This window comes from Chelonia mydas, chromosome 8 (genome assembly GCF_015237465.2).
Source record: "Chelonia mydas isolate rCheMyd1 chromosome 8, rCheMyd1.pri.v2, whole genome shotgun sequence".
Lineage (NCBI taxonomy): Eukaryota > Metazoa > Chordata > Testudines > Cheloniidae > Chelonia > Chelonia mydas.
Window position 1 is genome coordinate 51,760,424 of NC_057854.1, and position 26,880 is coordinate 51,787,303.

General features: G+C 46.4%; 1 protein-coding gene and 1 long non-coding RNA gene across 3 annotated transcripts in view; both read right to left on the bottom strand.

The window, feature by feature from the left end:
• Window positions 1-1,942: 1,942 nt before the first annotated feature.
• On the bottom strand, window positions 1,943-7,777 carry LOC122466853. Its single transcript, XR_006292745.1, has 2 exons — window positions 6,705-7,777; window positions 1,943-3,279 (listed from the first exon to the last, which is right to left on the bottom strand). It is a non-coding gene; the product is annotated as an uncharacterized LOC122466853 (long non-coding RNA).
• A 1,616-nt stretch (window positions 7,778-9,393) lies between these two features.
• ACBD6 (acyl-CoA binding domain containing 6) overlaps window positions 9,394-26,880 on the bottom strand; it is a 140,213-nt gene continuing 122,726 nt past the window's right edge. Inside the window, exons 7-8 of one of the 2 annotated variants that reach the window (XM_007061152.4) lie at window positions 15,554-15,584; window positions 9,394-10,373 (exon numbers count right to left, since the gene is read on the bottom strand). In XM_007061152.4, coding sequence (XP_007061214.3) covers window positions 10,219-10,373; window positions 15,554-15,584 — 186 coding nt within the window. In that variant the 3' untranslated portion in view covers window positions 9,394-10,218. The remainder of the gene's footprint in view (window positions 10,374-15,553; window positions 15,585-26,880) is intronic. The other variant, XM_043553034.1, reaches the window with a different exon arrangement.

A 26,880-nucleotide genomic window follows, 5' to 3' on the forward strand; every position in this document is an offset into this window, starting at 1 on the left:
ACATATCCCGTCTAATACCTTTCTCTGGCTCCTCAGCATTTAGGTTTCACCAACTCAGACTCCCTGACATAGAATCCTTTAGACCTGCTTGCACACAAATGAATGCTAAGCACCCAACCCAGTTTCCATTGAAAGTCAATAGAAAGATGCTTATTGACTTCAGTGGAGGCTGGTTTGGGCCACAAAACTGAATGGGAACCTAACGTATGCATCACCCTTGAACTAGACACTCTCACTTTTTCTGGGGCTTCCACATCAGATTTGTTCAGTTGGCATCAAAAGCCAGGGCTGCACATTCAACCTAACTCCCACCAGTGCATGTCACAACAGAGCTGGGCTTTTCCTGCCTCTTCTATAACAATGATCCTGTGGGCTGAAAGGAGTTGGTGATGCCTTAGGAATCCAGCTTGCTCTCCCAGCTCAGCCGTTCTAAACAGGAATCAAGCATTCTTCACCATGAACCAATAAGCAGACAGGACCTAATGCCCAAGCATGTTCAGATCTGTCGAGTGAGCTGGTGCCATTTTCACCGTGAATTTTCTGGACGTGTCCACATTCAAAATGGTTTCCTCATCTCTCTTAAGGAATGAGGCAGATACAATGTTTATTCATTGCAATTTCTTTACAATTAGTTTTTTGGGGAGAAGGGGTACTGAGACATCCCCAGCTTTCTTGCTGAGTATCTCATTGCTTCCATGTTAAAAGGGAACATTGAACTGAAGTTGTTCCGACAATGATCTATTACTGGCCGTACAGGAGTGCTTGGGTTGCATTATTACAGTTTTACCTTTTTAACTTGGCAGGAATGAATTTAAAACACAAAAGACAGGGCTTCCCCAAACCACCAATCTTCTGTCCTCCCTCTGGAGTCTACACAACCGCAATTGACTAACCAGAGCTGGGCTGGGATAAAAACAAAAACAAAAAAGAAAAGGAAACAAAAAGCTATGTCACTAGTGAGCAGAAATGGCTCCATGGAAGAGAGGAGAACCATTTATACCAAATAGATTAGATCAAAATCAGAAAAGGAAAGACATTTTACTTTAATTGTATTACAAGCAATAAAATGTGCAAATAGAGAACTGTATACAAGTAGTGAACAATGCCAGCGTACAACAAGGAGTTGAGAAGCTTCACGCATGTAGCAGCTCCATCTCGGAACATAGAAGTATAAGGAAATAACGTGGCTGAGATGTTCAGCTCTGTCTAGTGAATTTAACCACCCTCTATTAATGGTACATGGTGTCTTCTCCCTCTAAATGGCTTTGAAAAATCTCATCCTGCCTACATAGCCTTGAATTGCATATGGCTGTAACCATGGCCTGACTTCGGTAGTGATGCAAATGGTGCTGGAAGCTATGTGTAGGGGCGAGTGTGTCAGAAAGGGGAGCATGCTATGCCAATTTGGTACTCTTTGTGGGTCAAATTCAGCTGGGGATAGAACAGCCCCTGAAGTCAATTACAGCTGTGCGTACTTAGGGAAGGGCTACATTTGAGCCTTGGCACGGTGGGGTTAGTGCGACATTAATGTGTTTGTGTGCGCTACACTGACAGCAGAAGGGAGATAACCCAGGCTAGTCTTCATCCAGTTAGTGTGGGTAACAAGAGCAGTAAAGACCCAGTGGCATGGACCCTGGGATGGGCTGGCAACCCAGGTATGTACCCAAGGTCCCTGGTGGGCTTGCACTGGGACAGCTACCCCAGGCCAGAGCCCGCTCTGCCATGTTCTCACTATCAGTGTTCCCCAAACCAGCTAGATGAAAGGTCCCTTTGTGTCAATTACACTTTTAGTTGTGGTGTACCCGTACCCTGACGCTCTCTGCTTAGTCGATTTTCCAATGCTTCCTCTTTTCTCCAGGGCTTAATAGAAATGATGCTAAGATGCTATAGACTCTAATCAAGAATGAGACCCTCTTGATAGCTGATATTTTTTAAACCCTCCTGTAGCTTTTAGTGCAGGTGTACAAGTTCTAAAGGATGGTTCAAACCATACTATGGCCAAAGGGAGTCATGTTCTATTAAATCCTGTAGGACTTTTCCATAAAGATCTATGGATGGATTTTCAAAAAGCCCAAGGTTCGGTGAAGCACAGACCCCTCTGCCTTTCAATAGACCCTGTGCTCCGAAAGTGCTTTTGGAAATCTGACCCTACCTTTGTTTTAGGCACCAAAGCTCTGATCCAGGCACCCCCTATTAGCAGGTGTGGCCCCTTGTAGAGTGCACCCACAGAGTGCCAGATGAGTGTAGCTTCCACCCTGAGCCACTCAAGTGGCTTGTGGCCAGCTGCCCCTGCAATTTACACCATAAGGTCACCAGCAAATGTATCCAGAGAACTCCCTGTGCACCAGAACTTCTTCCTCCAGGCTCCAGTCACTGGAATTTGGCTGGGGCCTGTAGGAAGGATTAAAGCCTGGTATAAATGACCCCAGCCCCTCAACCAGAAACTACATTGACTAAGCACACAGTAATCTGTCTCCCCCCTTAGTGTCCCCTGGTCCTCAGAAAGAGCATTCCAGGGTATGCTGGTCTAATGTAGGGCATCCCATCGTCCACAGCTCTTTGCTCTCCACCAGGCAAACGCGTGCCTGCTGGTAGCCTCTACCTGGAGCAGCCTAGAACTCATCGCTCTGGCATCGCTAGTCCGTGGAGGCAGGTGGGGGGAGATGCTCATGTTTAAACATTGCACTTTAAAAGCTGGAACTGGAGGGCTGAAGAATTGAGTGAGGCAGAAATGGGCTGTGGTTTACTGCCTGCTGTCGAAGGGCTCTGGGCATGCTGAAAGCTAAATGAAAAGCACCGCAGCGGCGCATGCTCCCTCTCGCTCGGATTTGCTGGTTGGTCACCTCTGCAGGAGTAGCTCCAACCGCACTGACACAGCGACTGAGGGAAAAACAGAGCTCAGCAACCTCGCTGCCAGGCTGTCTGGCAGCACCTCCACATTGGCCACCCTCTGTGCTAGTCGCTGGTGAATGAGCTAGCTTCCTGCAGCGAGCCTCGCCTGAGATCAGGAGCTCTCAGCGCGCCTCAGGCCTTCCCCCCGAAGGCTCACGCCCACAGACACCTGCTCTGACAGCGGAAGAGAGACCCAGAACAAACACAGCATCGTGGATCCTGTAGCACGGAAGCTGCTTGTATTTTTTTCTTTTTTAAATGCAGTTTCTACCGTAGTATGGCTCCCCAGGCTCTTTTCCACAGCTCGACGCTCCCTCCTCCCCGGTCCACCACAGCCGCCCATTGCAGTGTAAATTTTGTACAGTTCCAAAAGCAAAGTCTTGTTTCCTGGGAAAAAAAATAAATCATTAAAAACTTACTTATTGCCATGTGTCTTTGGAAAGCAAAACAGAACCTGGTGCGTTTCTTTGTATTATGCCTCCTGTGCGTTGGCATGAGATGTGTATGGTCAAAACGAAAAGCTATGTGAAATAAATATGGAAAGTTCTTTAGCAGCTGATGTATCCTGCCTTTTCTTTGTGCCGCGAGTTTAAATTAGTTTCTCCTGCTCACAGACTGGAGACAAGCCATAACGCTGTACCCTTCCTGTAGCACTTTTCATCCAAGGATCGCAAAGAGCTTCACCAGACGAGTGAACTGAGCACCATCTTCTGAAGTACTTTTGGTGCCGACCACTATCAGAGACAGGATAACAGACTAGATGGACAACTTGTTTTCCCAAATCTGGCCATTCCTAAGCCTCACCATACTGCTGTGAAGTAGGTGTCTATTAGCTGCCCCCTATTACCGCTGGGGAACGCAAGGCACAGAGGAATTGAGTCTGAGATTTTCAAAAGAAGGGAAAGGAAGTTGGATGCCCAACTCCCACTGAGTTCCTTGGAACTGGGCACCTAACCCCTGAACCACCTTTTCAAAGCCTCTAGATCTCTCAATGCAATGAGAACAGATCCCACAAATCCAAGCTTGAATGACTTATCTTTTTAAAACCTTTTTTGTCACTGACCAAGAGAGGCCCTACCTCAAACAGCTTTCTAGCCCCCTGCAAACAAGGTTGCGGCTAACAGGGATGGGAAAGCACAGGCACAGCTGCTGGGGGGAAAGGATTGCTGGAAGAGATGCAGCTGAAGGAGGAGAGAGGGGGTGCATGACGTATGAGGACCGGCCTAAGGGGAGCTAAGCGCGTTGCGGGTGGGGGGGGGTGTACTATACCATACCCCTTTCTGCACCCCTCGGTGACTAGAGGTCACTAATAAATGGGCACTGTCAAGCCATTGAGTTTGTACAGTGCCTAGCACAAAGGGGGCTGGGTCCGAGTCTGGGGCACCTATACCTCTCCACCATGACCAGTAACAGGCTGTGGCAACAAGGCCTTCCTTCAAACATCCTGTCAGGAAGGGTCTCTTTGGGGGCCTCAATATTCACTTTAAAAACCGACCTGTTCAACACACCCCACAAAGCTCTGCATGGGCATCACCAAAGGGGCTGACGCCGAGAGGGAGAAGCAAACAGCTAGCAGCCACGTTGGCCTCTGCTGGGTTAGAAGGGGAAGGGTGGGAGCAAACAGGTAAGTAGAGACGCTTCCTCTTCTGGCATCTAAGCCAGCCTCACTAGCTGGGATCCCACAGCGAGGGGGGAGGGGGGATAAAAGTGCAAGCAGAACAGGAGGAAAACAGACACACAAACCGTTTTTCAAATGGTCCAAACAGCATCCTTTTGGCTGGCTACCTTTCCTCCCACCTTGCTGGCCCATGTTTACATGGAACACGACACTTGTTTCTGTAGCCATGGCTAGGTCTTCCCAGCCAGACTGGCCTTACAATGTTTCCAAATTTGTCAATTTGTAACCTCCCTCTTCCCCCCCCGCCACTATCCATTCCCTCTATACAGCTCAGCTTTTGGGGGGGCTGTTTGAGCCCCTCGCTCACTCTGTGACCTCTCCTGTTCTGGGGAATGAAGTAACAGGATGGACATTACTACAAAGCAGAAGCATCTGAGCAGCGTGTTCCCAGGCACATAACTGGAGTGCTGGTCATGGAGGGAGGTTCCTCTCCGCAATGCTGCACGTTGCTTCTGCCTCAAGCTACGCTGCTGCAATCCCATTGCCCTCAGTTCATTTCGCTGGATATCGATGAGGGCAGAGCTGGTCTGGTACTGGATGTGCCGGGAAAGGGATTTTAGAAGCTAGAATTCCATTGGTTTTCCAGGAGGCCCTCAGCACATGGCTGCTTTGGTAAACAGAACAGGAGGGACAAGGGCTTTCCGTGCCTGAAGAAACAGAAATGATGAATACAAATAGGCCCCGTCTCCTACCACACCTCTCCCAGTTGGCTCTCTTAGCACTTCTGTATAGCCGCTTGCAGCCTTCCACCGCCAGCCACAGAGCAGAGCTGTGCACTAAGCCGCAGTAGCATGAAATAAAAACGACGCAGGAAAACGAATGCTTTGTCCATTTCAGGGGCCTGCCCACACACTGCTCACACTTGCAGGAGTATTTAGAACTATACTACTTGTGGAGCGAGGCCCTTCCTACACGAGGGTGTGGTGGCTTTATATATTTTAATCATTTTAACATTTAATGCTTCTCAATTAAAGTGATTTCCTGGAGTGGATGCCAAGCTTAGTTTGTATGCACATTAACCACTTTGTGTATCGGTAGTTAAAGGCACTGAGGGATTTAAACAGCAATCCACAAGGCTGCTGGGGAAAGGTTTGGCAGAATAAAGCAGATTATAAACAATAATATATGTCTCGCTCTCTTTTTTTTTGGAAGGGCTCCAAACTCACAAACAGACCTAAAGTGCTATAAACATATCCAGGCCTAAGCTCCCGAAATGTACTGCATGAAAGCTGTGGGCAATGCTGCTGCCACTTTTCATCCATGCGCACGTGTATTTTAAGAGAGCTTTTTATTACACAAACTGTCCATCAAATAGAACCTCCCTGAGGAAGATTAAAATGCAAACAGGGATAACCTTCGATGTGAAAGGAAAAATAAATCCCAGGCAAGGACAAGGTGGCTGCAGCATGTTAAGGCAATACAGGAAGGTGACCTCCCTATTCTTTAACCTCTACCCAGCTCCACTGTGGCACAAGACAGGGTCTTAATTTTGTACAACACTGCATCCCATCCAAAATAAACAGCAATGTAACCACAGTGATCTTGGGTTTATATATCCCCCTCACATACGGATGGATGCAAAAGCAACTGACAAACTTTCAGTATTGTACAAACATATGTGCACAATATACCTATATACACGCACCCTCTTGAGAGAGGGTAATATACACACTTCACACATATGGAGTTGAGATCTATATAATTAATTGCAGTCATGTGACAAATTGTGGAACCAGGTGATAAACTTGTCGTGTACCTTTGACCACCACACCAACTTATTTTGACATCCATTTATAAGCAATGCATCACCATCCGACGTGGGCACACTTTGCATGTGTTGTGTTATTGACATTTCACATAGGAGGAGAGAAACTTTTGCACAGCCCCTTGCAGACACAATCATAAAGACAGAGCGATCTGGTCAGTCAGCTAAGCGTTTTCGAGTTTCCATCGCTCGGTCAGTGGAAGGCCTAGGTTAAGGAAGGCGACTCCTCCTAGCCATGCCCAATTTCACACTACTGTATTCCCAAGAGGAATGTTGGGGATATGCCATTGGATTCTCTAAAGCTCTAATCAAAAATGACTTGGGGGCAGGTGGGAGAGAGAACGCTTCAGTCTCTGTTGAAACACCTACCTTAAGTGACTGGAATTAAACGCCATGAGTTGTGGTGCACAGGTAAACCTTAATTTTTAACAGCAACTATGTAAGAATTTACATCCACTAATCCAGATAATTTGTGGATATTTCTCCAGCTTCATCCTTTAAGTCTGATTGCCGCTGGTCCTCTTCTGTTCTGTCGTTACCCTTTAACGTTCCCCTGGAGTTAGTGGAACTTCAGTAGGCAACTGCTAATGCTCAGCAGCGCGGCACATGCTTATCGCCTGGACGTACAGTCCCTCCAACGCTCCGCAGCTGTCATTTGGTTAAACACAGCCAGAGGTTAAGCAACTTCAGAGCAAACAGAAATGGACACATAAGAATCACAACCTTTTCTACCCTAAAGGAACCAATAATTTAAAAAATAATTGTGTATGAGTCCACAGCTCCTGCTGTTCTGCTTCTGTGGGATGAGCACCATTCACGACATTTCCGGACTTTCACACACAACATAAAAAGTCGAAAGCAATAAGCTCGATTCTTATTCTGCACAGCAACTGCCAATTAATTTTTGGTACCACACGGCTACATCTAATCCGTACCAGATCATGACATTCCTGATTTGAGAGCATGCATGTGTGTTTCTATGTTACTACAGCCACCTGGTGCAGTTGCCTTTACCGTATATCATACTTGTACTCACAGCCTGGTGAACCATACAATAGGACACCTTTGCATAGCACATATGATTTCCTCCTGCTGTTTTATCCAAAGTGCACGAATTCTCCAATAAATATTTGTTTCTATCAAAATGTGCATCTGCTTCATTGTTTTGAATGGACTGGTTGTGTATATAAGCAAACATGCTTATACGGCCCACCACACTTAAAAATGTAGCCCAGAAACCCAATTTCACGTTTAAAGTTTTCTTTGAGTTGTGAACTTTGAGCAGATCCAAAGCCCATTAAGTCAATGACAAGACTCCCATTTGGAGAAGAGGATTAAAATTCAAAATGATCTGAAGTAAATAGGATAAAATTCAATAAGGACAAATGCAAAGTACTCCACTTAGGAAGGAACAATCAGTTGTATACATGGGAAATGACTGCCTAGGAAGGAGTACTGCAGAAAGGGATCTGGGGGTCAATAGTTGATACAAGCTAAATATGAGTCAGCGGTGTAACACTGTTTCAAAAAAAGCAAACATAATTTTGGGATGTATTAGCAGGAGTCTTGTAAGCAAGACACAAGAAGTAATTCTTCCGCTCTACTCTGCGCTGATTAGGCCTCAACTGGAGTATTGTGTCCAATTCTGGGCACCACATTTCAGGTAAAATGTGGACAAATTGGAGAAAGTCCAGAGAAGAGCAACAAAAATGATTTAAGATCTAGAAAACATGACCTATGAGGGAAGATTGAAGAAATGGGTTTGTTTAGTCTGGAAAAGAGAAGACTGAGGGGGGACATGGTAACAGTTTTCCAGTACATAAAAGGTTGTTACAAGGAGGAGGGAGGGAAATGTATTCTCCTTAACCTCTGAGGATAGGGCAACAAATAACAGGGACAGGGAGGTTTAGCTTGGACAATAGGAAAAACCTCCTGTCAAGTTAAGCACTGGAATAAATTGCCTACAGAGGTTGTGTAATCTCCATCACTGGAGATTTTTAAGAGCAGGTTAGACAAACACCTGTCAGGGATGGTCTAGATAATACTTAGTCCTGCCATGAGTGCTGGGGACTGGACTAGATGACCTCTTGAGGTCCTTTCCATTCCTATGATTCTATAAGCAGCTGATTCTAAAAAGTGCTAAGAACTCAGCAGCTCTCATTCACTTCTGGCTCAGGAACTACTTGGCTACAGACAGGAAAAAAAATCACATGGTAAATAAGGGGGAACATCTACCATCTTCACGTACTGCTAATCTGGGTTTTTCTCCTGGAAGCTCTGCAGTGCTAACTATTATGCGTATAAACAAACTTGTCTGCAACTGCAGAGTTTGGACCAGTAAATGGCTGCTATGGAGGGAGAGATTTTCTCACACACAACAAAGTACAGCAAATCTTGGTAGGTTTAACAGGGGTCTGGTGCCATATTGCAGCTATAGTCAATGGACCAAGGGACAATTCCCATTTGACTCAATGGGTCTCAGGCTTTGGATGCATTGTGGGAAGGAGATCGTGTCCAAGGAGTTCAGGTTCTACTCATTATTGTGCAGATTCTCTAAAGATCCATCCACACTGTGTATCCTACTGGACTGAGGGGCTCTTAATAGTGCCATTAGGAGGCTCTCAGTGCAGTAATTCTCTGACAATAAAAACGTGGTTTGGTCTTGCAGTATAGGTAGGTCTGACCCACATTTTAAATGTCCCTGAACAGTGCTATCAATGTAGACTTGGACCACAGCACTGTGACATGGTTAACACAAGTAGGGACCCCCCCACTAGCAATTAAACTGCAGACATATACATATTCTCTGCACTTCCACAACCCCCTCCAAAACAGAAGCCATTCCTAATGGATCCTCAGCACTCTCTCCAAGGCCAGTTAGTTTCGGACAGATTCTTGGTGATTCTTACAGATCACTAGCATCTGCACCTGCCCTATGGAGAGTTAAAAACATGGTTCAAACCTATCTACACTACAAACCAAACCATGTTTTCACTGTCAGAGAACTACTTCCACATGACAAGGAGTTGGAGATAAAAGTAACTCACTGGTGACAACATTTTTACTCTGCAATATTTTCCCTTTAATAAGCAGTTGCATGAATGATAAAATTATATTTTGTGACTTCACTCAAGATACGGGCACAGTACTGACGTCTCTCCTCCTCTTACATCATTAATGGTGCACTAATATACTTCATATCTAGAATACAGAGTGACACACACTAAAAACCCCATCATCTCCCATGGAACTGAGCAGGAGATTGCACTGGCTCAGTCTTTGTTTTTGTCATTTTCTTTTTGAAGAACACTTTCTGGAATACCCCTCTGAGTGGAGTGTGCTGGTACATCTGAAAGGCCCCAGTGCCAATAGCTTCACAGGAATCAGGCCACTACCCCCGTCCAAAGACCAGAAAGGAACAACGTATGACCTTGTGCTCTCTCTTTTATTTATAGTATTTGTCTGGGCCAAGGGAAATACAGCTCAGCTTCCCTCAATGGTACCACACCTGATTTCCCTAGATCTTATTTGGTCACATCTGAATCTTCAGTGCTGATTTGATCACCTCTCACTAGTCATGTATATTTTTCAAAAGAGCAGCCGCGTCTAAATATAGTCAGATGTTGTCTGAGTCCCCCCCACCCACCCAGAGCAGTAATAAATTCCAGAGCATGCAAAAATGGATTCTATTATGCAGTGTTTACTCCTTCCAAAGACTTATGCTGGTAGATTTGCCAGGCACCCAGCCCTCCCAAACGTCATGCCCGACTCTCAAAAAACAATGCATATTAAAGAGGGTTGTGGGGGTTAGAATGGGGGTGGGGTGGGGATTATTGCCGTTTCTGTCCACTCTTGAAGCCCCGTGCTGGTGCAGTCCTTCTGGTTAGGTTTTGCCAGCCGTGTGCTGCTGCAGCAGGGAAGTGATTGCTTTACAGTCCGTCACCTCTTCAGGCAGGCAGCCTTCTTGGTCCAAAAGGGTGGGATCAGCTCCAGACTTCAGCAGCAGCTCCACAATGTCAAAAAACTCACAGGCGGAGGCTGGAGACAAAGGGTAGAGTTAATCTGGTGTTACAATTCTGCAGTGATGGGCATTCAAGAGCTGCAACAGTGAATGCCAGCTGCCTCCAGGCTAGAGCTCAAGCATGGTACAGGGCATCCTATACCCACACCGAACGTCTTCTGGTGCTAGGAAATGCCATTTCGGCTTTTGGCAGCATATGGTAAATATTGCTTTGGGGAGCAATTAGCACAAATTATTTGGATTTGGATTTCCTATTGCAATGGGAAGGGACACTACAAACTAGACATTTCTGTTTGTCCTGACCCTTGATATATGGTTTGGAACGAGAACTCGAGGGTTCCTCTGGAGTCCTGCCTCCATGAGAGCATGCATTTGCACACAGAACAAGGCAGGGCTTTTAGAGACCCCTGCTTCATTTCATACGCCCCTTAACCCATCATGCAGCAGGAGGCCGGGCTTCTCTGGAGCCAGGTCTAGTTCAGAGATCATTACCATTCTCTTGCTTCCCTGCCTCAGCCCATGAACTCCCCATTGAGACACACTTTCGATGTAAAAAGACATGTTATTCCACAACTCCACCTGAGCCCATCCCCCCATACATGCGGCTTGGTGCCCATTTGTTTCCAGCACAGAGAGGCGTTACTGCGAGGTGGAAACTACCAGGCAGGCACGAACAACTCCTTTTTTCAAATTCTCATTACTCGGCCAAAACCAAACCAAATTCCACCCCTCCCGAAGGGCTCACTCCCTGCCAAACTGCCACTTCTTACCCTCACCCAATTCAACAAGGGCCTTTTTCAATAATAGGAAAAGAGCCGGGCCTGTTGACATTGGCTGAAGATCTGGCCCCTGGATTTTACCTTAAAATAACGTTGTGGCACAGATTTCCTGTAAGACCTAAAATGTCTCAGTGCTGATCTGCCTTCTGAGACTGTCAGGAGGGCAGTTTCCTATCTGTTAATTGTTGGTTTTAATTATATTTCAGGCACTTTAACAAATTTAGCGGTTTACTCTTCTATGCCGCTAGATGTAGTAATTAGTGTCTTTTACATTACACTGCAGTTTCCAACAGTTCCAAGGGGACAAGCAGCAAAGTTTAATCAAAGTAAACTCGAGATGTGATCGGAGCTTATGTTAAAACAAGGAGTGATGGGACTGATGACAAAGCAGCAGGTAGGATGCAGGAAGAGAGAGAAGTGCCAAATGGAGTGGCACAGGAGAGGGCAACATCCAGCAAGACCTCAGGGAGCCTTTAGGAAAGGGGCATTTCCAGAGAGCTGAGGGAGCCATGCAAGGGAACCCAATATCATGGTTTCCCATGGAGGCAAGTCTGTGTGATCCTGAGCAGCTGGTCCTGAGACGGAGACATTTCAGAACCTGCATCTCCAGGGAAGCAACAGCTCTTTATGAAATTGGCACCTCAACACTTCAAACGCGAAAGGGGTGCTGCTGTAGTGCCTCGGTGTAGACACTACTGACGCCAACGGGAGGGGTTCTCCTGTCTGCGTAGGTAATCCACCTCCCCAAGAGAAGATTCGACACCAGGGGTTAGGTAGGTATAGCTTCATCTCTCAGGGGTGCTGATTTTTTACACCCCTGAGAGATGTTGTTATACCCATGTGAGATCCGAGTGTAGACTAGCCTTCATTCTCTGTTACAAATATACTGCAAAGAAAAATGGGTAGCTTTTGCACCAGCCGAGGGTCTGATCCTGAAGGGTGCTAAGTACCTCCATCCCCAAACGACTCTCAGCACTTCTCGGGACCAGGCCCAACATGAGGCAATGTGTTGGCCCTGTTGCTATACTGGGAAATCCAAGTGGTCATCAGCCCATCTCAGAAAACCATGAACAAGTCCCTGGAGGTTAGCACAGCTGCTGAATTTATGGCACCCTGGGAACCTCTATTTGTCAAGTGCCAGAGAGGCGGCCCTGACACTGGCACAGGTGAAGATGAATTTTCATTCAGCGCAGTTCGCCTGCTGACTCCATTAATCCTCTGGGTTTTGATGATGAATTTCATTTTTTTTTATTTTCACTCCAACATCCCCTCCCACAGCACAGAATGAGCAGAACAGATGGTGCTTTACAAGGAAGACAGAGCACCCATGGGGATACAGAACCTGCCCACTCTGAAATCACGTGATTGCAAGTGCAAGGAGAAGCCTTGATTTCCTCTGGGAGACACAGAGGCAATGATTTTAGTATTCCCTGTGGGTAGGGGTGGGGGGGAGCATGGTGAGGAGGAGCAGGAGACTAACAGGGCATTTACAAGGGAGACCATGCTCATACTGATCAACTCTGCAATAAGCACCGCATATAACCACAAGCACCAAATGCCCAGAAGCCAGTGAATCCTACCCGGGAGCAAAGGCAGATGGGTGCATTTGGAACTCATAACATGCAGCCCATTTGGAAGGCACATACTGGAGTGTTGCCTCCACTTAACCTCCGATTAAACCCAGGGTCAGAGCCAATTGTAACGAGCCAGGATTTATAACCCATCTAGGACAGAGTTTGACACCTGCTGTAATCAGGAGAGCTGTCACCACAAGGACAGCTGTCAGACCAAAGTAACTCATAAAGGGGGATGGCTAAATCCCCCAAAACAGTCTCTGTCTTACTGTCCTCGCTCCTGGAATGTAACTGCTTCACAGTTTACTGTAAAGCTGCAACAAAAGGAGATACTGCAGTCAAACCCAAAAGGAGACACACTATGCAAGCTATCGGGTGTCTCTGTTGCAATTAATAACCCTATTATGCAGCACCAGCAACAATCATACTTGAGGATTTTCAGTAAATTTTAGTTCTAAGTAATAATCACTTGAGTCAAAACAATTTTTTAAATTAACTGGATCTTTTCAGGCTTCACATAACATATTACTAGTGCTACAGAACGAGGAGAGGGAAAAGAGAGAAGAAACGTTTTACAGATTGAATTCAGACACATTCAGACAGGGAGAACAGGGAGGGGACGACATATGGAGGTAGAATGGACCCGAGTGGTACGGATCCAAGCAGGTGTTCTTATGGATTAGTGATAGTGAAGGGGATGGGGAGTGAGCGTATACCCAAATGGTGGGGAAGGAAGAGGGAGAATAAACATTGTGTCAATGTAGCAACTGAAGGTAAAATATTTTTCAGTCTTAAAAGAATTTTTTATTCAAACTATACAGGTTTTAAAAAAAAAGGCTTTTTTGGCATGCACATATCATGCCTTTTACTCCATGCCTTTTACTTCACCTCATTTTTTAAAAATGACGAGGTTTTTAAGTTGACCTCTTTTAATTCTACCACCAGTGAATCTGATTAAAACCTCTGAAAACACATAATATCATAAATATAATACAACTTGCCTCTTTTGCTTCAGGCAGATACTGCTGGATAGTCTGATCATGTGGCTGAGAAAATTACCAGTTAGCCACAAAACTCATAACCAGTTTAATCACTGTAGATGGGTGCTAGGAGTCTGCACAAGGGGAAAGGTGAGGAGTCCTCCCCACAGGCTGGAGAGTGGGAGGGGAGATGCTATATGGGAGCTACTCCAGCCCAATGGCTAAAGTAGCCTCTGTCACCCTTGGGCCCCCTCTGCTGCAGGAAGGATTGGAAGATCCGGCCCTCTCCTCTTGTGCAATGAAACTGCATGCATCCCACAGCTATGAAACCATCTGCACCTATGGACCAGGTGGTAGGATCTGCCCCTTAATAAGGAAAGGACGAAGCTCCGACTGAGACAGATCAAGAGAAAGCACAACGTGAGGATAAAAGGTGACTAAGACAGTGTTATTCAGACAGCAGGGCCACCATTGTTTGTTAAAATAAGCAATGATCTATTTCAATTGGGGTGACAGGAATGGCTGTGTTTGAAATAAGAGGAACAATGGACTGTACATGAAGGGGCATGTGGGGAAAAGTCACAAAGTATCAGACTGAATGAACCCTGTGTCCAGACACCCCAGAATTTAGGCAGATTTAGATCCAGATCCAAATTCTGCATCTTGGGCTGATCTCTACAACCATTTTGCTATCCTGTTGCTGTCCTTGTGGTACGGGTCTGAAGGCGGACCAGGCACAAATACTACCCGAGCGACAGGTGTCACTAATTACACAGCGATTATAAAATGATGACGATAAATTATTTAATTTAGGAAAATATTCTGGTAGATTTATCAGCCTTTTTTCTTCACTCTCTGCACATCAGCACTGTGTATCATTTTAGTCTCTGTTTGCCTCTTTTGTATCGATCACAATTTTCACTAAAAAGACTACACAAAAACTTTAGACCCTCAAGTCAGGTTTTTACGAGTCAAAGCTAATTACGATTCAACTGCAGGAGTGACACATGCCATAGTTTCAAGAAGTAGGAGAGATGCTCTTTGTTTGTTAAGTGCAGAACCTCTGAGGCTGGTGCTGCCAGCGTAAGCTAGGCTTGTAACTTATTCGTTGTCAGTTCAAGCCACAGCAATCTTCTCTAAAAGAAAAATTCACTGTACTGTTTCTGCAACATCCTCCTGTCCCACATGGCTTGTCCAGGATAGGGAAGCCAGTGCTCTTTGATACGATTCCTCCAACGCGTTACTGCTAACAGGTCCAACAGCCACATTTCTGGCAACTGAGATTCCTTGGTATGCTACACACTACCCTGCATCCAGAACAGGACTGCAAAAGACTTTATACAGAAAGTGAATCACTAACCAAAGGGAAAAGGAAGGCTTCACAGTGAGATTTAAGGAAGGGAACTGAGTCAGCGAGTGCAATGGAGGAAGTGTGTCCCAAACATGGGCAGATGGAGCAGCCCAAGTGAAGAAAGCCCTGTTAACCATGCAGAGTGGAGGAGACACAGAGGGAGCCAAGAATGGAGAGAGAAGGTGAAGGTGGGGTCCAGACAGATGTTAGGCGACAGTAAAGGTGAGAGAGGATGGGGCCTCCCCCAGTGTAGTCCACAGTGCTACCAGGCCAACACCAGCACATTAATATGATGAGATTCTAAAGATCACTTGCTGAAACATTTGCACACCACTTTCCCACACTTTTCACTGGGATTTGCTGTTGGAGTTAGCCGGCCTGGTTAATCCAGCTCCAGTTTCTGGACAGCTCCCTGCTTCCACTTCTTCTGAAATTTGCTTTACACATATTGTTTATTCAAACAGAAAACTCACACAGTTAATAGGCAAACATGTAAATCCAAAACCAGCTTACCATAATGCAGTGCGGTCTGGCCTTCGTCATCCTGAAAAACAAAGAGACCTGGTTTTAGAGGCACATGCAGGTTCTAGGGGTATAAATAAGTTAACAACTAACCAGTCAGAGCAATTTATTAAATTAACGAGACAACTAGCACACAGCACCATGCTAAACAGCAGTCAGAATTCTACGGAATCTTCTGCCTTTCATGGGCTCAGCACACTGTGAACACACATCAGCAACTCATAAGAATGCCTAGTGACATCACAACGTCAGCGTAACGCAGTTCAGAGCACGGATACTTCTAGCTCCGAAAAATCAAGGATTCTAGCACCACAGCCAAATGCGGGGTCCCTGGCCAGTCCTGCGACTGCAATGCAACACTGGAAGGAAGGAGGCTGAGTGCATTGCCAGAGGTGCTCTCCAAGCAAGATCTCTGACAGCTGTTCAGGTGAAGGCAAAGCTCCCAGGCAGCTTTTCAAAATTATTAGAGGGATAACCTCAATGTCAAAGCCAATATTTCTTCTCTCAATAAAGCAGGCTCTACGAGCCAAGACTGCATATGTGCTACTGCTTTAGAGCAAAATGGATGCAGTCTTAGCCTCAGAATTCCTGCTGGCAATTAAGGGTAATATTTTCAAAATAGACTAGGTGACTGACTATGCTCCTAGGTGACTTAGGAGCCTTTCACTGTTGAAGATTTCCCCCTAAATCATTACTATATGAAGAGCTTTGAGAGATGTTTATGATTAATATTAAAAATGAATTCTTGTGCAGTTTTCAGAAGTCAGTGCAAAACTGTCCCCCACCCAGCTGGTCAAACAAGTACAGAAAAACATAACATCAGTCAAACTGTATGAGTCCTGCGCTGTGCTGTGCTGGTTCACGAGAGCCAAGGGGAAGAGCTGCAGAGAGCCTCTTCTCCTTGTGCAAAATTCCATCATAGCGTGTGTATCTGAGCATTGTTAGAAGCATGTGCAGCTAATGGATCAGCCTGCGCAGCACACCCCCAGGGGAACACAGCCGGCAAGTTCAGAGGCACGTACAGGTCTCAAAGCCGAAAAGCACAAATGCAGTCACCAGAAGCCAGTGCTTGCCAGCAGATGGTGGGTATGCATGTTGCACCTGCTAGAAAGAGCAGCAGCGAGCACCCCACAGTGCAGCACCCTGAATAGCAGGGTGCTCGTGTCAGAAGATGAACCAGTTGCATCTCTGCTTCCCATTGAGTTATTAGCCACAGCAGGATCTGGCTCTTTGCAATGCTCTCCTTTAACCCCCATTGACTTGCAGAATTTTAATAATAATTTGGTCACTTTTTAATAACCATCTTCTTTGGGATTATACTGCAAGCTCTGCAGCCTGTCCTGCCCTCTGAAGCAGTGGAAGAGAAAAGAACTGAAAAATAAATTGAAAACACAAAACTGACTGTTTGGAGATTTGTGGTTTCTGAGCATTTGTTGACAGACCAGAGATTGCTGTAACATTTTTCAGCCTAGGAGATTAGGAACAACTGTGTTTTAGGAGATTCTGCATTCAAATTGGAACAGACAAAGTATTTCTGCCCCAGCCCAGGTCCACACCTAAACTTAGGTCTACCTAGCTAGGTTGCTCAGGGATGTGAAAAATTCACACATACCCCAAGAGATATAACTAAGTCAATCTAAATCCCGGTATATACACCGCTAAACTGATGGACGAATTCTTCCCTCAACCTACCTTTCGCCTTGTGAGGGGGTGGATTTACTACAGTGGAAAAACCTGTTGCTGTAGTAAGCATCTACACTACAAGCACTACAGCGGTGTAGTTGCAGATATGCTGCTGTAGTGCTTGTAGTGTAGACAAACCCTCAGTAACAACAGTCCTGCAGCTTAAGCATCAAAAAGGGCCTTGTCCCTTTTCCTCTGAGTTGCTGTAGCGAGTGCAAACTTAAGAACACAAGAGCAGCCATACTAGGTCAGACCAAAGATCCATCTAGCCCAGTATCCTGTCTTCCGACAGTGGCCGATGCCAGGTGCCTCAGAGGGAACGAACAGAACAGGTAGCCATCAAGTGATCCATCCCTTGTTGCCCATTCCCAGCTTCTGGCAAATAGAGGTTAGGGACACCCTCCCTGCCCATCCTGGCTAATAGCCAATCATGGAATTATCCTCCATGAATTTATCCAGTTCTTTTTTGAACCCTGTTATAGTCTTGGCCTTCACAACATCCTCTGGCAAGGAGTTCCACAGGTTGACTGTGCGTTGTGTGAAGAAATACTTCCTTTTGTTTGTTTTAAACCTGCTGCCCATTAATTTCATTTGGTGACCCCTAGTTTTTGTGTTATGAAAAGGAGTAAATTACACTTCCTTATTTACTTTCTCCACACTAGTCATGATTTTACACACCTCTATCATATCCCCGCTTAGTTGTCTCTTTTCCAAGCTGAAAGTCCCAGTCTTACTAATCTCTCCTCATACGGCAGCCGTTCTATACCCCTAGTCATTTTTGTTGCCCTTTTCTGAACCTTTTCCAATTTCAATATATCTGTTTTGAGATGGGGTGACCACATCTGCACACAGTATTCATGATGTGGGTGTACTATGGATTTATACAGAGGCAATATGACATTTTCTGTCTTATTATCAATCCCTTTCTTAATGATTCCCGACAATGTTAAATTTTTGAGTGCCACTACACATTGAATGGCTATTTGGCGAGGATATATAAATTTATATCTATAGTATACACCACACACAAAATAACAGAGGTAATTAAGGACAACATTCACTGACTATTCAACACTAAGGGCTTGGCTACACTTGCGAGTTACAGCACAATAAAGGAGCCCCGGGAGCACTAGCTCACTACCCGTCCACACTGGCAAGGCACATAGAGCGCTCTGACTCTGTGGCTACAGTGCTGCTGGTACTCCACCTCAGCAAGTGGAATAACGTTTGCTGCACCCCCGCTGGAGTGCCACGGCGCCAATATGGACGCCCTGGTCCTATAGTGTGCTCTGATCAGCCTCCAGAAGTGTCCCACAATGCCTGTTCTAGCCACTCTGGTCTTCACTTTGAACTCTACTGCCCTGCCCTTTAAATTCCCTGGGAATTTTGAAAATCCCCTTCCTGTTTGCTCAGCCAGGTGTGGAGTGCTCTCAGCGAATCTTTCCAGGTGACCATGCCTCCATGCGCCAGGCAATCCTCAGTATAGAGCAATGGCGAGGTGCTGGACCTCATCAGTGTTTGTGGGGAGGAAGCCGTCCAGTCCCAGCTGCGCTCCAGCCGTAGGAATTACGATAACTTCGGGCAGATATCAAGGGACATGATGGAAAGGGGCCATGACCGGGAGGCACTGCAGTGCACGGTTAAAGTTAAGGAGCTGTGGAATGCCTACCGCAAAGCCTGCGAGGCAAACAGCCGCTCCGGTGCTGCCCCTGCGACCTGGCATTTCTACAAAGAGCTGGACGCGATACTTGGGGCCAACCCCACCTCCACTCCGAGTACCACCATGGGCCCTTCAAAGCCCAGTTCAACAAGGTGGGAGGAGGAGAGCAGAAAAGCGGGAGCGAGGGTGCTGAGGTGGAGGAAGACACCCCGGAATCCCTACATGCATGCAGCCAGGAGCTGTTATCAAGCCAGAAGGAAGGTAGCCGGTTGTGGCAGCCGGTGCTTGGGGAAGGACAAACACCAGAGGAGGTGCCCAGTAAGTGGCTTTTATTTTGGGAAGGAAGTTGTTCGGTGCAGGCTCTTGGAGCGAGGAGGGTTAGGGCCGTATGCATACCTAGATGCAGAACAGGGTGTTGATGTGCTCTCTCACATCGTGGTAATCGGCCTCAGTGATCTCTGCAAAGGTCTCAGCCAGAACTTGGGCAATGCGCTTGCACAGGTTTCTCGGGAGAGCCACTGTAGTCCTTGTCCCAGTAAGGCTAACTTGTCTGCGTCACTGTGCCGTGCGGGGCGGGAGGACCATTGCTGCACACAGGCAAGCTGCATATGGGCCAGGGTGGAATCCGCATTGGAGTAGAAGACCCTCCCTTGCTTCCCAGGTCACCCTCAGCAGCGAGATATCTTCCAGGATGAACTCATCCTGTGGAAAATGTGGGGACAGTGTTCAGTATAGGGGCCCCCTGCAGCTGTTGGCTCTCCCCAAGGCACAGAAACCCAGAGGACAGTACAGCCGTGAAACAATCAGTCACACTGGACCCTGTACTTACTCACCATTTTGGGGCTCCCGTGGGTTATGTGCGCTCGCTTTGGGACGGGCAAATTATGCTATTGTGTAGACAGTGCTTGCCCTTAAGTATGGGGGAATCACAACTCCGTCTGGTGTGAACAATGCTGCCTCTGTTAAGTGTTGCATTTTGCCTTTACAGATGCAAGCTTGAGATCTCAGCCATCCGTGTTATCACCGGCCAAAAGACTCCAAAGAATCAGAAAGAGGCCACGTAGAAGCAAGGAAGACGTTACATGAAGTAATGCTGCATTCAAGTAATGAAAATCGAAAAGTGCACGAGTGGCGAGACAGGGAAAGGAGGATCTGCCAGCAGAATGAGGAGCGCTGGCAGAAAAGTGCAGTGCTCCAGCAGCAAAGCACGGATCGGCTGATAAGCATAATGGAGCGCCAAGCGGACTCGATCCAGGCGCTCGTAGCCATGCAGGTGGAACACTACCGTGCTCGACCCCCCCTGCAGCCCTTGTCCCAAAACTCTTTCCCTTGTGCCCCCATGTCACCTCCAACCCACGCTCCCCAACATCCGGGTTCTTACCGCCACCAGCTGCCTCCCCAACACCTGTAGCTTCACCACCCAGCCCTGAAAACTATGACCCTTACCCTCTGCACTCAACCCTCATCACCATGCAGTATAGCCATCCTGAAGTGCAGCACTCACTGCATAGCACTCCAGACAGGAAGGCTGAGTATAATAACAGGACATATGCAAATCTGTGATTATACCGTTCCCCACCCCACCCCCTTGCCCTTTCTGTTTCCCAAGCAGTTGTGTTTCTTTTCAATAAATGAATTTTCTTTTCAATAAATGGATTTTTTGGCTTTGAAAACATTCTTTATTATTGCATAAAGTAAAAGATACCATAACCCAGGAAAGAAACAGGCTCTGCAAGTCAGCGTAGCAAACACAGATTCCTACTAACATTGGAACCACTGCACTTCACTACCGTGCAGGGCACCAGACATTACTGGTGGCTTTCAGCCTCAAATTGCTCCCTCAAGGCATCCCTAATCCTTGCAGCCCCGCGCTGGGCCCCTCTAATAGCCCTGCTCTCTGGCTGTTCAAATTCAGCTTCCAGGTGTTGAACCTCCGAGTTCCATGCCTGATTGAATCTTTCACCTTTCCCTTCACAAATGTTATGGAGAGTACAGCACACGGATATGACGCGGGGATGCTGTCATCATCCAGGTCCAGCTTCCCATACAGAGATCACCAGCGGCCCTTTAAACGGCCAAAAGCATACTCCACAGTCATTCTGCACTGGCTCAGCCTGTTGTTGAATGGCTCCTTGCTGCTGTCAAGGCTCCCTGTATAGGGTTTCATGAGCCACAACATTAAAGGGTAAGCGGGGTCTCCAAGGATCACAGTGAGCATTTCGACTTCCCCTACGGTGATCTTCTGGTCTGGGAAAAAAGTCCCAGCTTGCAGCTTCTTGAACAGGCCAGCATTCCGAAAGATGCGCGCGTCATGCACCTTTCCGGGCCAGCCTGCGTTAATGTCAATGAAACGCCCACGGTGATCCACAAGCACCTGGAGAACCACAGAGAAATACCCCTTCCGATTAACGTACTCTGAGGCTACGTGGGCTGGTGCCAGAATTGGAATGTGTGTGCCATCTATCGCCCCTCCGCAGTTAGGGAAACCCATTTAGACAAAGCCAGCCACAATGTCCTGCACATTACCCGGAGTCACAGTTCTTCTGAGCAGGAGGTGATTAATGGCCCTGCAAACTTGCATCAACACGATTCCAACGGTCGACTTCCCCACTCCAAACTGGTTAGCAACCGATCGGTAGCTGTTTGGAGTTGCCAGCTTCCAGATTGCAATAGCCACCCGCTTCTCCATCGGCTGGGCAGCTCTCAATCTCGTGTCCTTGCGCCACAGGGTGGGGCGAACTCCTCACACAGTCCCATGAAAGTGGCTTTTCTCATCCGAAAGTTCCGCAGCCACTGCTCGTCACCCAGACTTGCATGACGATGTGATCCAACCACTCAGTGCTTGTTTCCTGAGCCCAAAAGTGGCGTTCCACGGTGGTGAGCATGTCCGTGAATGCCACAAGCAAACTCGAGTCATATGTGTTACTCGAGTTGATATAATTGTTGGAGCCCTCACTGTCACTTTGGATCATAAGGAATAACTCGACTGCCAAACGTGACGTGCTGGAAAGACTTGTCAGCATATTCCTCAGCAGTTCGGGCTCCATTCCCGCAGACCAAAAGGGAAGACAGAGTGCGCAGTACAAAAAACATTGAAAGATGGTGCCAAATGTGGATGGAAGCACAGGGATTGCTGGGATGAGAACCGTTGCATCACGGGGCATTGGGACAGGACCCAGAATGCCCTCCCCACCCCCCGCCCTTCCCACAAGCCACAGTGCCAGAATGGGAAGAGGTGTTCTGAGGGATAACTCCCCATAATGCACCGCTCCCAATGCCACTGCAAGTGCCACAAATGTGGCCACGCTGGTGCGTTTGTTCCTGTCAGTGTGGACAGACGGCAGCACTTTCCCTACTGCGCTCTCCGAAGGCGGGTTTAACTCAAAGCACTCTACATCTGCAAGTGTAGCCATACCCTAAGGCCTGGTCTACACTTCAGAGTTAGGTCGACGCAAGGCAGTGTTCGTCGACCTACCTCTGTAAGTGTCTACACTGCCATGTTCCTCCTGCTGATATAAGTCACCCACTACTCCGACTTAATAACTCCACCTCCACGAGAGGCATAGTGCTTAAGTCAATGTAGTTAGGTCCATGCACTGTCAGTGTAGACACTACGTTGCTTATATTGACTATTGCTGCCTTTCACAAGCCATCCCACAATGCCCTACACTGGCAGTTAAATCGGTGCAAGCGCTCCTGGTGAGGATGTTGTGCACAGCCGACACAAGAAGTGTACTGTGGACATGTAAAATCAATTTAATTACTGTGGTGGCTGTAAGTTGATGTAACTTAGGTCAACTTAATTTTGTAGTGTAGACAAGCCCTAACAAGACAACAGATCAGATTCAGAGTCACAGAGGTTCTCAAGCACACGCTTGCTTTGGAAGCTACAAAGACTGCACTGACTTCAGCAAGGTATTGGAAATGACTGGAGATGAAGAGGCGGAGACAGTACAAATGAATTATTGGAAAGGCAGAGTTTAATATATGCAGTGTGTGTGTGTGTGTGTGTTTTGGGGGAGGGGATGTGGGTTACACTAACCAAATGAAAGGAGGTGAGTTGAAGACATAGGCATCCTGGAAGAATTCCCTTCAGATATAGTACAAATAAGCTCAACAACCTCAAAACTACTTACTGCAGTGGTCACCAACCCATCGATTGTGATCGACTGGTCGATCCTGGAGCCTCTGCCAGTTGATCGTGATCTCTGGGTTGCTAAAGGCGGGTAGCGCAGCGGGGCTCAGGCAGGCTGCCTGCCTGCCGTGGTCCCACGTTGCTCCTGGAAGCAGCTGGCTGCTGGCATGTGTCTGCAGCCCTGTGCGCTGCCCCTGTCCCCAGCACTGTCCCCTTAGCTACCAATGGCCGGAATGCAGGCCGGGGCCGTGCTTGCGGGTGAGGGCAGCACATGGAGAGCCGCTACCTCCCTCCTCCCCAGGGGCCGCAGAGATGTTCCAGCAGCCAACTGCTTCCAGGAGCAGTGTGGGGCCAGGGCAGGCAGGCAGCCTGCCTGAGCCCTGCTGTGCCGCTGGCTGGGAGTCGCCTATGGTAAGCACCTCCCAGCCGGAGTCTGCATTTCGCACCTTCTCCTGCACCCCAACCCCCTGCCCCAGCCCAGAGCCCCCTCCTGCACCCAAACTCCCTCCAGACCCCTCACCCCATTCTGCACTCCGAACCCCTTGGCCCCAGCCCAGAGCCTGCACCCCCTCCTACACCTCGACTCCCTGCCCCAGCCTGGTGAAAGTGAGTGAGGGTGGAGAAGAGCAAGCGATGGAAGAAGGGGGGAATGGAGTGAGTGGGGCGGGGCCTCGAGGAAGGGATGGGGCCTCAGGGAAGGGGCGGGATAGATCCTGGGTTGATCTTAAATTCAAAAAGTGATCTTGTGCGCAAAAAGATTGGAGACCACTGACTTACAGTATATGTCCCATGCTAACAGAAATTCTATATACTTTTGTTCTTTATTCTAGAGGTCTGCGTAAAATGTTGTTCCATGAGACTCTCACCAAAGCTGGGTTCTAAAGACATTTGATTTGGAACTTATTATTCCCAGAATTGAGTTTAAGTCTCAGCCTCAGAGAAGCTTTTCTTTAATTAAAATGTTATTTTTAAAAGAACTTTTAATTCACTGTTCTAGAAACAGAATCTATTATTTACACTGATTTTTCCCGAATCTGAATGCTAGCCAAATGCTATTCCAGGTTAGAGTTTTTAGATGTTCGGCTTATGATTTTTATTTTCCCCATGACAATTTTTAATCCAGTGAAATTGAAAAAGCCTAAGCTACGGTCACTCATTAGGGCCTTGAAACGCCCTGACTGCTCCCAATCTCTTTTTGATTTGTCTTCTTGTGGCACCATGACAAATGAAACTTGTGTGTCCAAGCTGCTATGTGCTGGAGAGACATAGTGCTTGACTTAAGATACAGCAATTCTGATCCTTCAACTTAAGGTGCTCCCACCTGAAAACTAATTACAGATAGTGCCATGGACATACGTATCACAGTTCTAGTTGGGGAAATAACATGATATGATTATCATCTAATATTATTAGCCTTCCTGAAACACTCATTGTTTTACAATGAATCAAGAAGTACAGAGGCATTCTTGAAATTAACCCCAGCCAGTCTTTTTAATGCAGGGATCTACACATTTTCCAGGAGCGTGGGCCACATCTCAACCTGCTGAAATATGTGTAAGCACAAAAAAGCCACTAAGTAATTACAATGCAATACAAATGCAACTTTTAGTGCACAACGGGCCAGACTGTCCCTTGCCATAGCGCCCAAATGGGCAACGGAGGCTGGCAATGATGACCTGCCAAAGAGATGAGAGCAGGTTGCACCAGAGAGTGCAGCAGGTTCTACCTACTATGCTCCCTGGGACTCTGGGGGGAAAGGTGACCACTGAGCCACGTCTCTCCTGGCGTGGTAGGCTCCACTCTGCCCCCTATTTCTGGCTGAGGTTAAATGCCACAAACTAGCCCAGAGAGCTTTAAATTCGCCAGCAATTTGATAATCCTCTTTGTGATCCCCACTAATAAGTTATAAACACATCTACAGTTATAATTCACTTGGATATTATTTGTCATAAGTTTTCAGGTGAAAGGACTATAAAAGCTCCACAACGGCCGCCACTATAACTAGCTGTACAGGACCACAGCTGCTTCTGTGTGATCCTGACAGGAGGCTGCGGAGTCAGCACCATGGGAGATTTGCAATCATAGTTTGAAATCTGTAACAAGGAATACATATAACCAAATGGAAATGAATGCCATGAAGGAGTAAGTGAAAGATTTTACTTATCTACTTTGCAGCTAGACTCAGTTCATTTTTCTCCATTTAAATTGATTATGATTTTTATTTGTTTGTTTCATTTCAAGTGACCAAGCCAGAGGAGGGATGTTTGTCATTGTTATTTATATTCCTCTCCCTCTGCTTTATCTTAAAGGATTGCCTAAATGTAATTTATATGGAACTGTAACTATCCACAAGACCTAGAGTCTACTGATAAATGCTGAAACTGGTAATTAGATAGAAATTTATGTCAATACCACATGTTCCCAAACTATGGTCCCTAGAAATTTGGTTGGTCACATACCACTAGTTCCCCTCATTTTCTGTCTGCTAATTCACATTAAATCCACATATATTAATTTCCTAATATTTGCTTTCCATGTAAGTGGTTGTGATCTTCTACCTGTATATCATTGTGTAAGATTTTTAATGGAGTCACATGAAAGTCAAAGGTTGAAAAAAAAGAAAAGAAAAAAGAGAAGTCAACGCAACCAAATAAGTGACATTATACAAAAGGGAGAAAAGTCCAAATCAAAGCACTAATATTTAGCTTTCTACACAGCTTGCGCTGTACTTTCAAAGTGCCATCCTAATGAATCTCTCCCACAGCCTCTGGTGAATGATACCCCCACTTTACAGATGAAGGAAATGAGAAAACAGAGAGGTTTAGCGACTGGACCCAAGTGAATCAGTGGCAGAGCCAGTACAGGAAGACGGGAAAAAAAAAAACTCAGGAAAAATACAGAAAACACAAATAAATGAAAGATAAATATGCAGCAAAATGTTTGAGAAAGCCAGTGAATCCAAAACTGACTCCCACTTCCTCACACACAAATTATGGAAAACATTATGTTCCATTCCAAGCTTTCACCTGCACAACATAATGTCATTTCTCGAGCTCTGAATTTGTGCAGCCCATTTTACATCCTTTTGTTACACTTGGCCATGGTAGGTAGACAGCTACGGTTGTATGGATTTGAAAGGAGATGAAAACTTTTCCTCCTAGTAAAATGATGTATTATAACAATAAATCATGTTATCTATGTGGTACCTATTAGCCAAAGCATTCTAAGTGTTTCACAAAACTACAATGCAGTTAAGGCTAGATTTAAAACATGAAAATTTGCCAAATGCTTTAGCAAATAAGGTCTGGAAGAGCCGATTTCTATGACTTTTCTCAAAGCAGAAGAAAGGCCATTCCAGAGGTCTGGGGCTGCTGGTGCGAAAACTCAGGCAGCATCTGTTGTACCCACACATGCCCCGGGGCCAAATGCCCTTTCCCTCCAACCTAGGAGAGCAAGGACTTGATTTTGCAAGGTGTTAAACATCCCATATGAAGTCTATGGGAAATGAAGGCAGATGCTCAGTGTCACAAAGGAAGCACTTGACTCCTTACAGGACTCAGGCCACAGAACAGTACCCAGGGTATCAGTAGGCTGGTAAACATGTGGGAGCCCTAGTGTTTAGATAGAACCTGTTTCCTGAACACAAACGTCTGTACTGAAAATCTTACGCTGTCTCCAACCTCTAAATCAAACATCACTGATTCTTTTTCTACGCAGTCACAAAATTAATAATAGTATATTGACCTTTAAACAATCAGAGGACATTTTAGTACATCTCCAGTATGAAGTTACAGAATAAGCAGCTACCGTCATTTTATAGAAAGTTAAACCCTAGGAGTC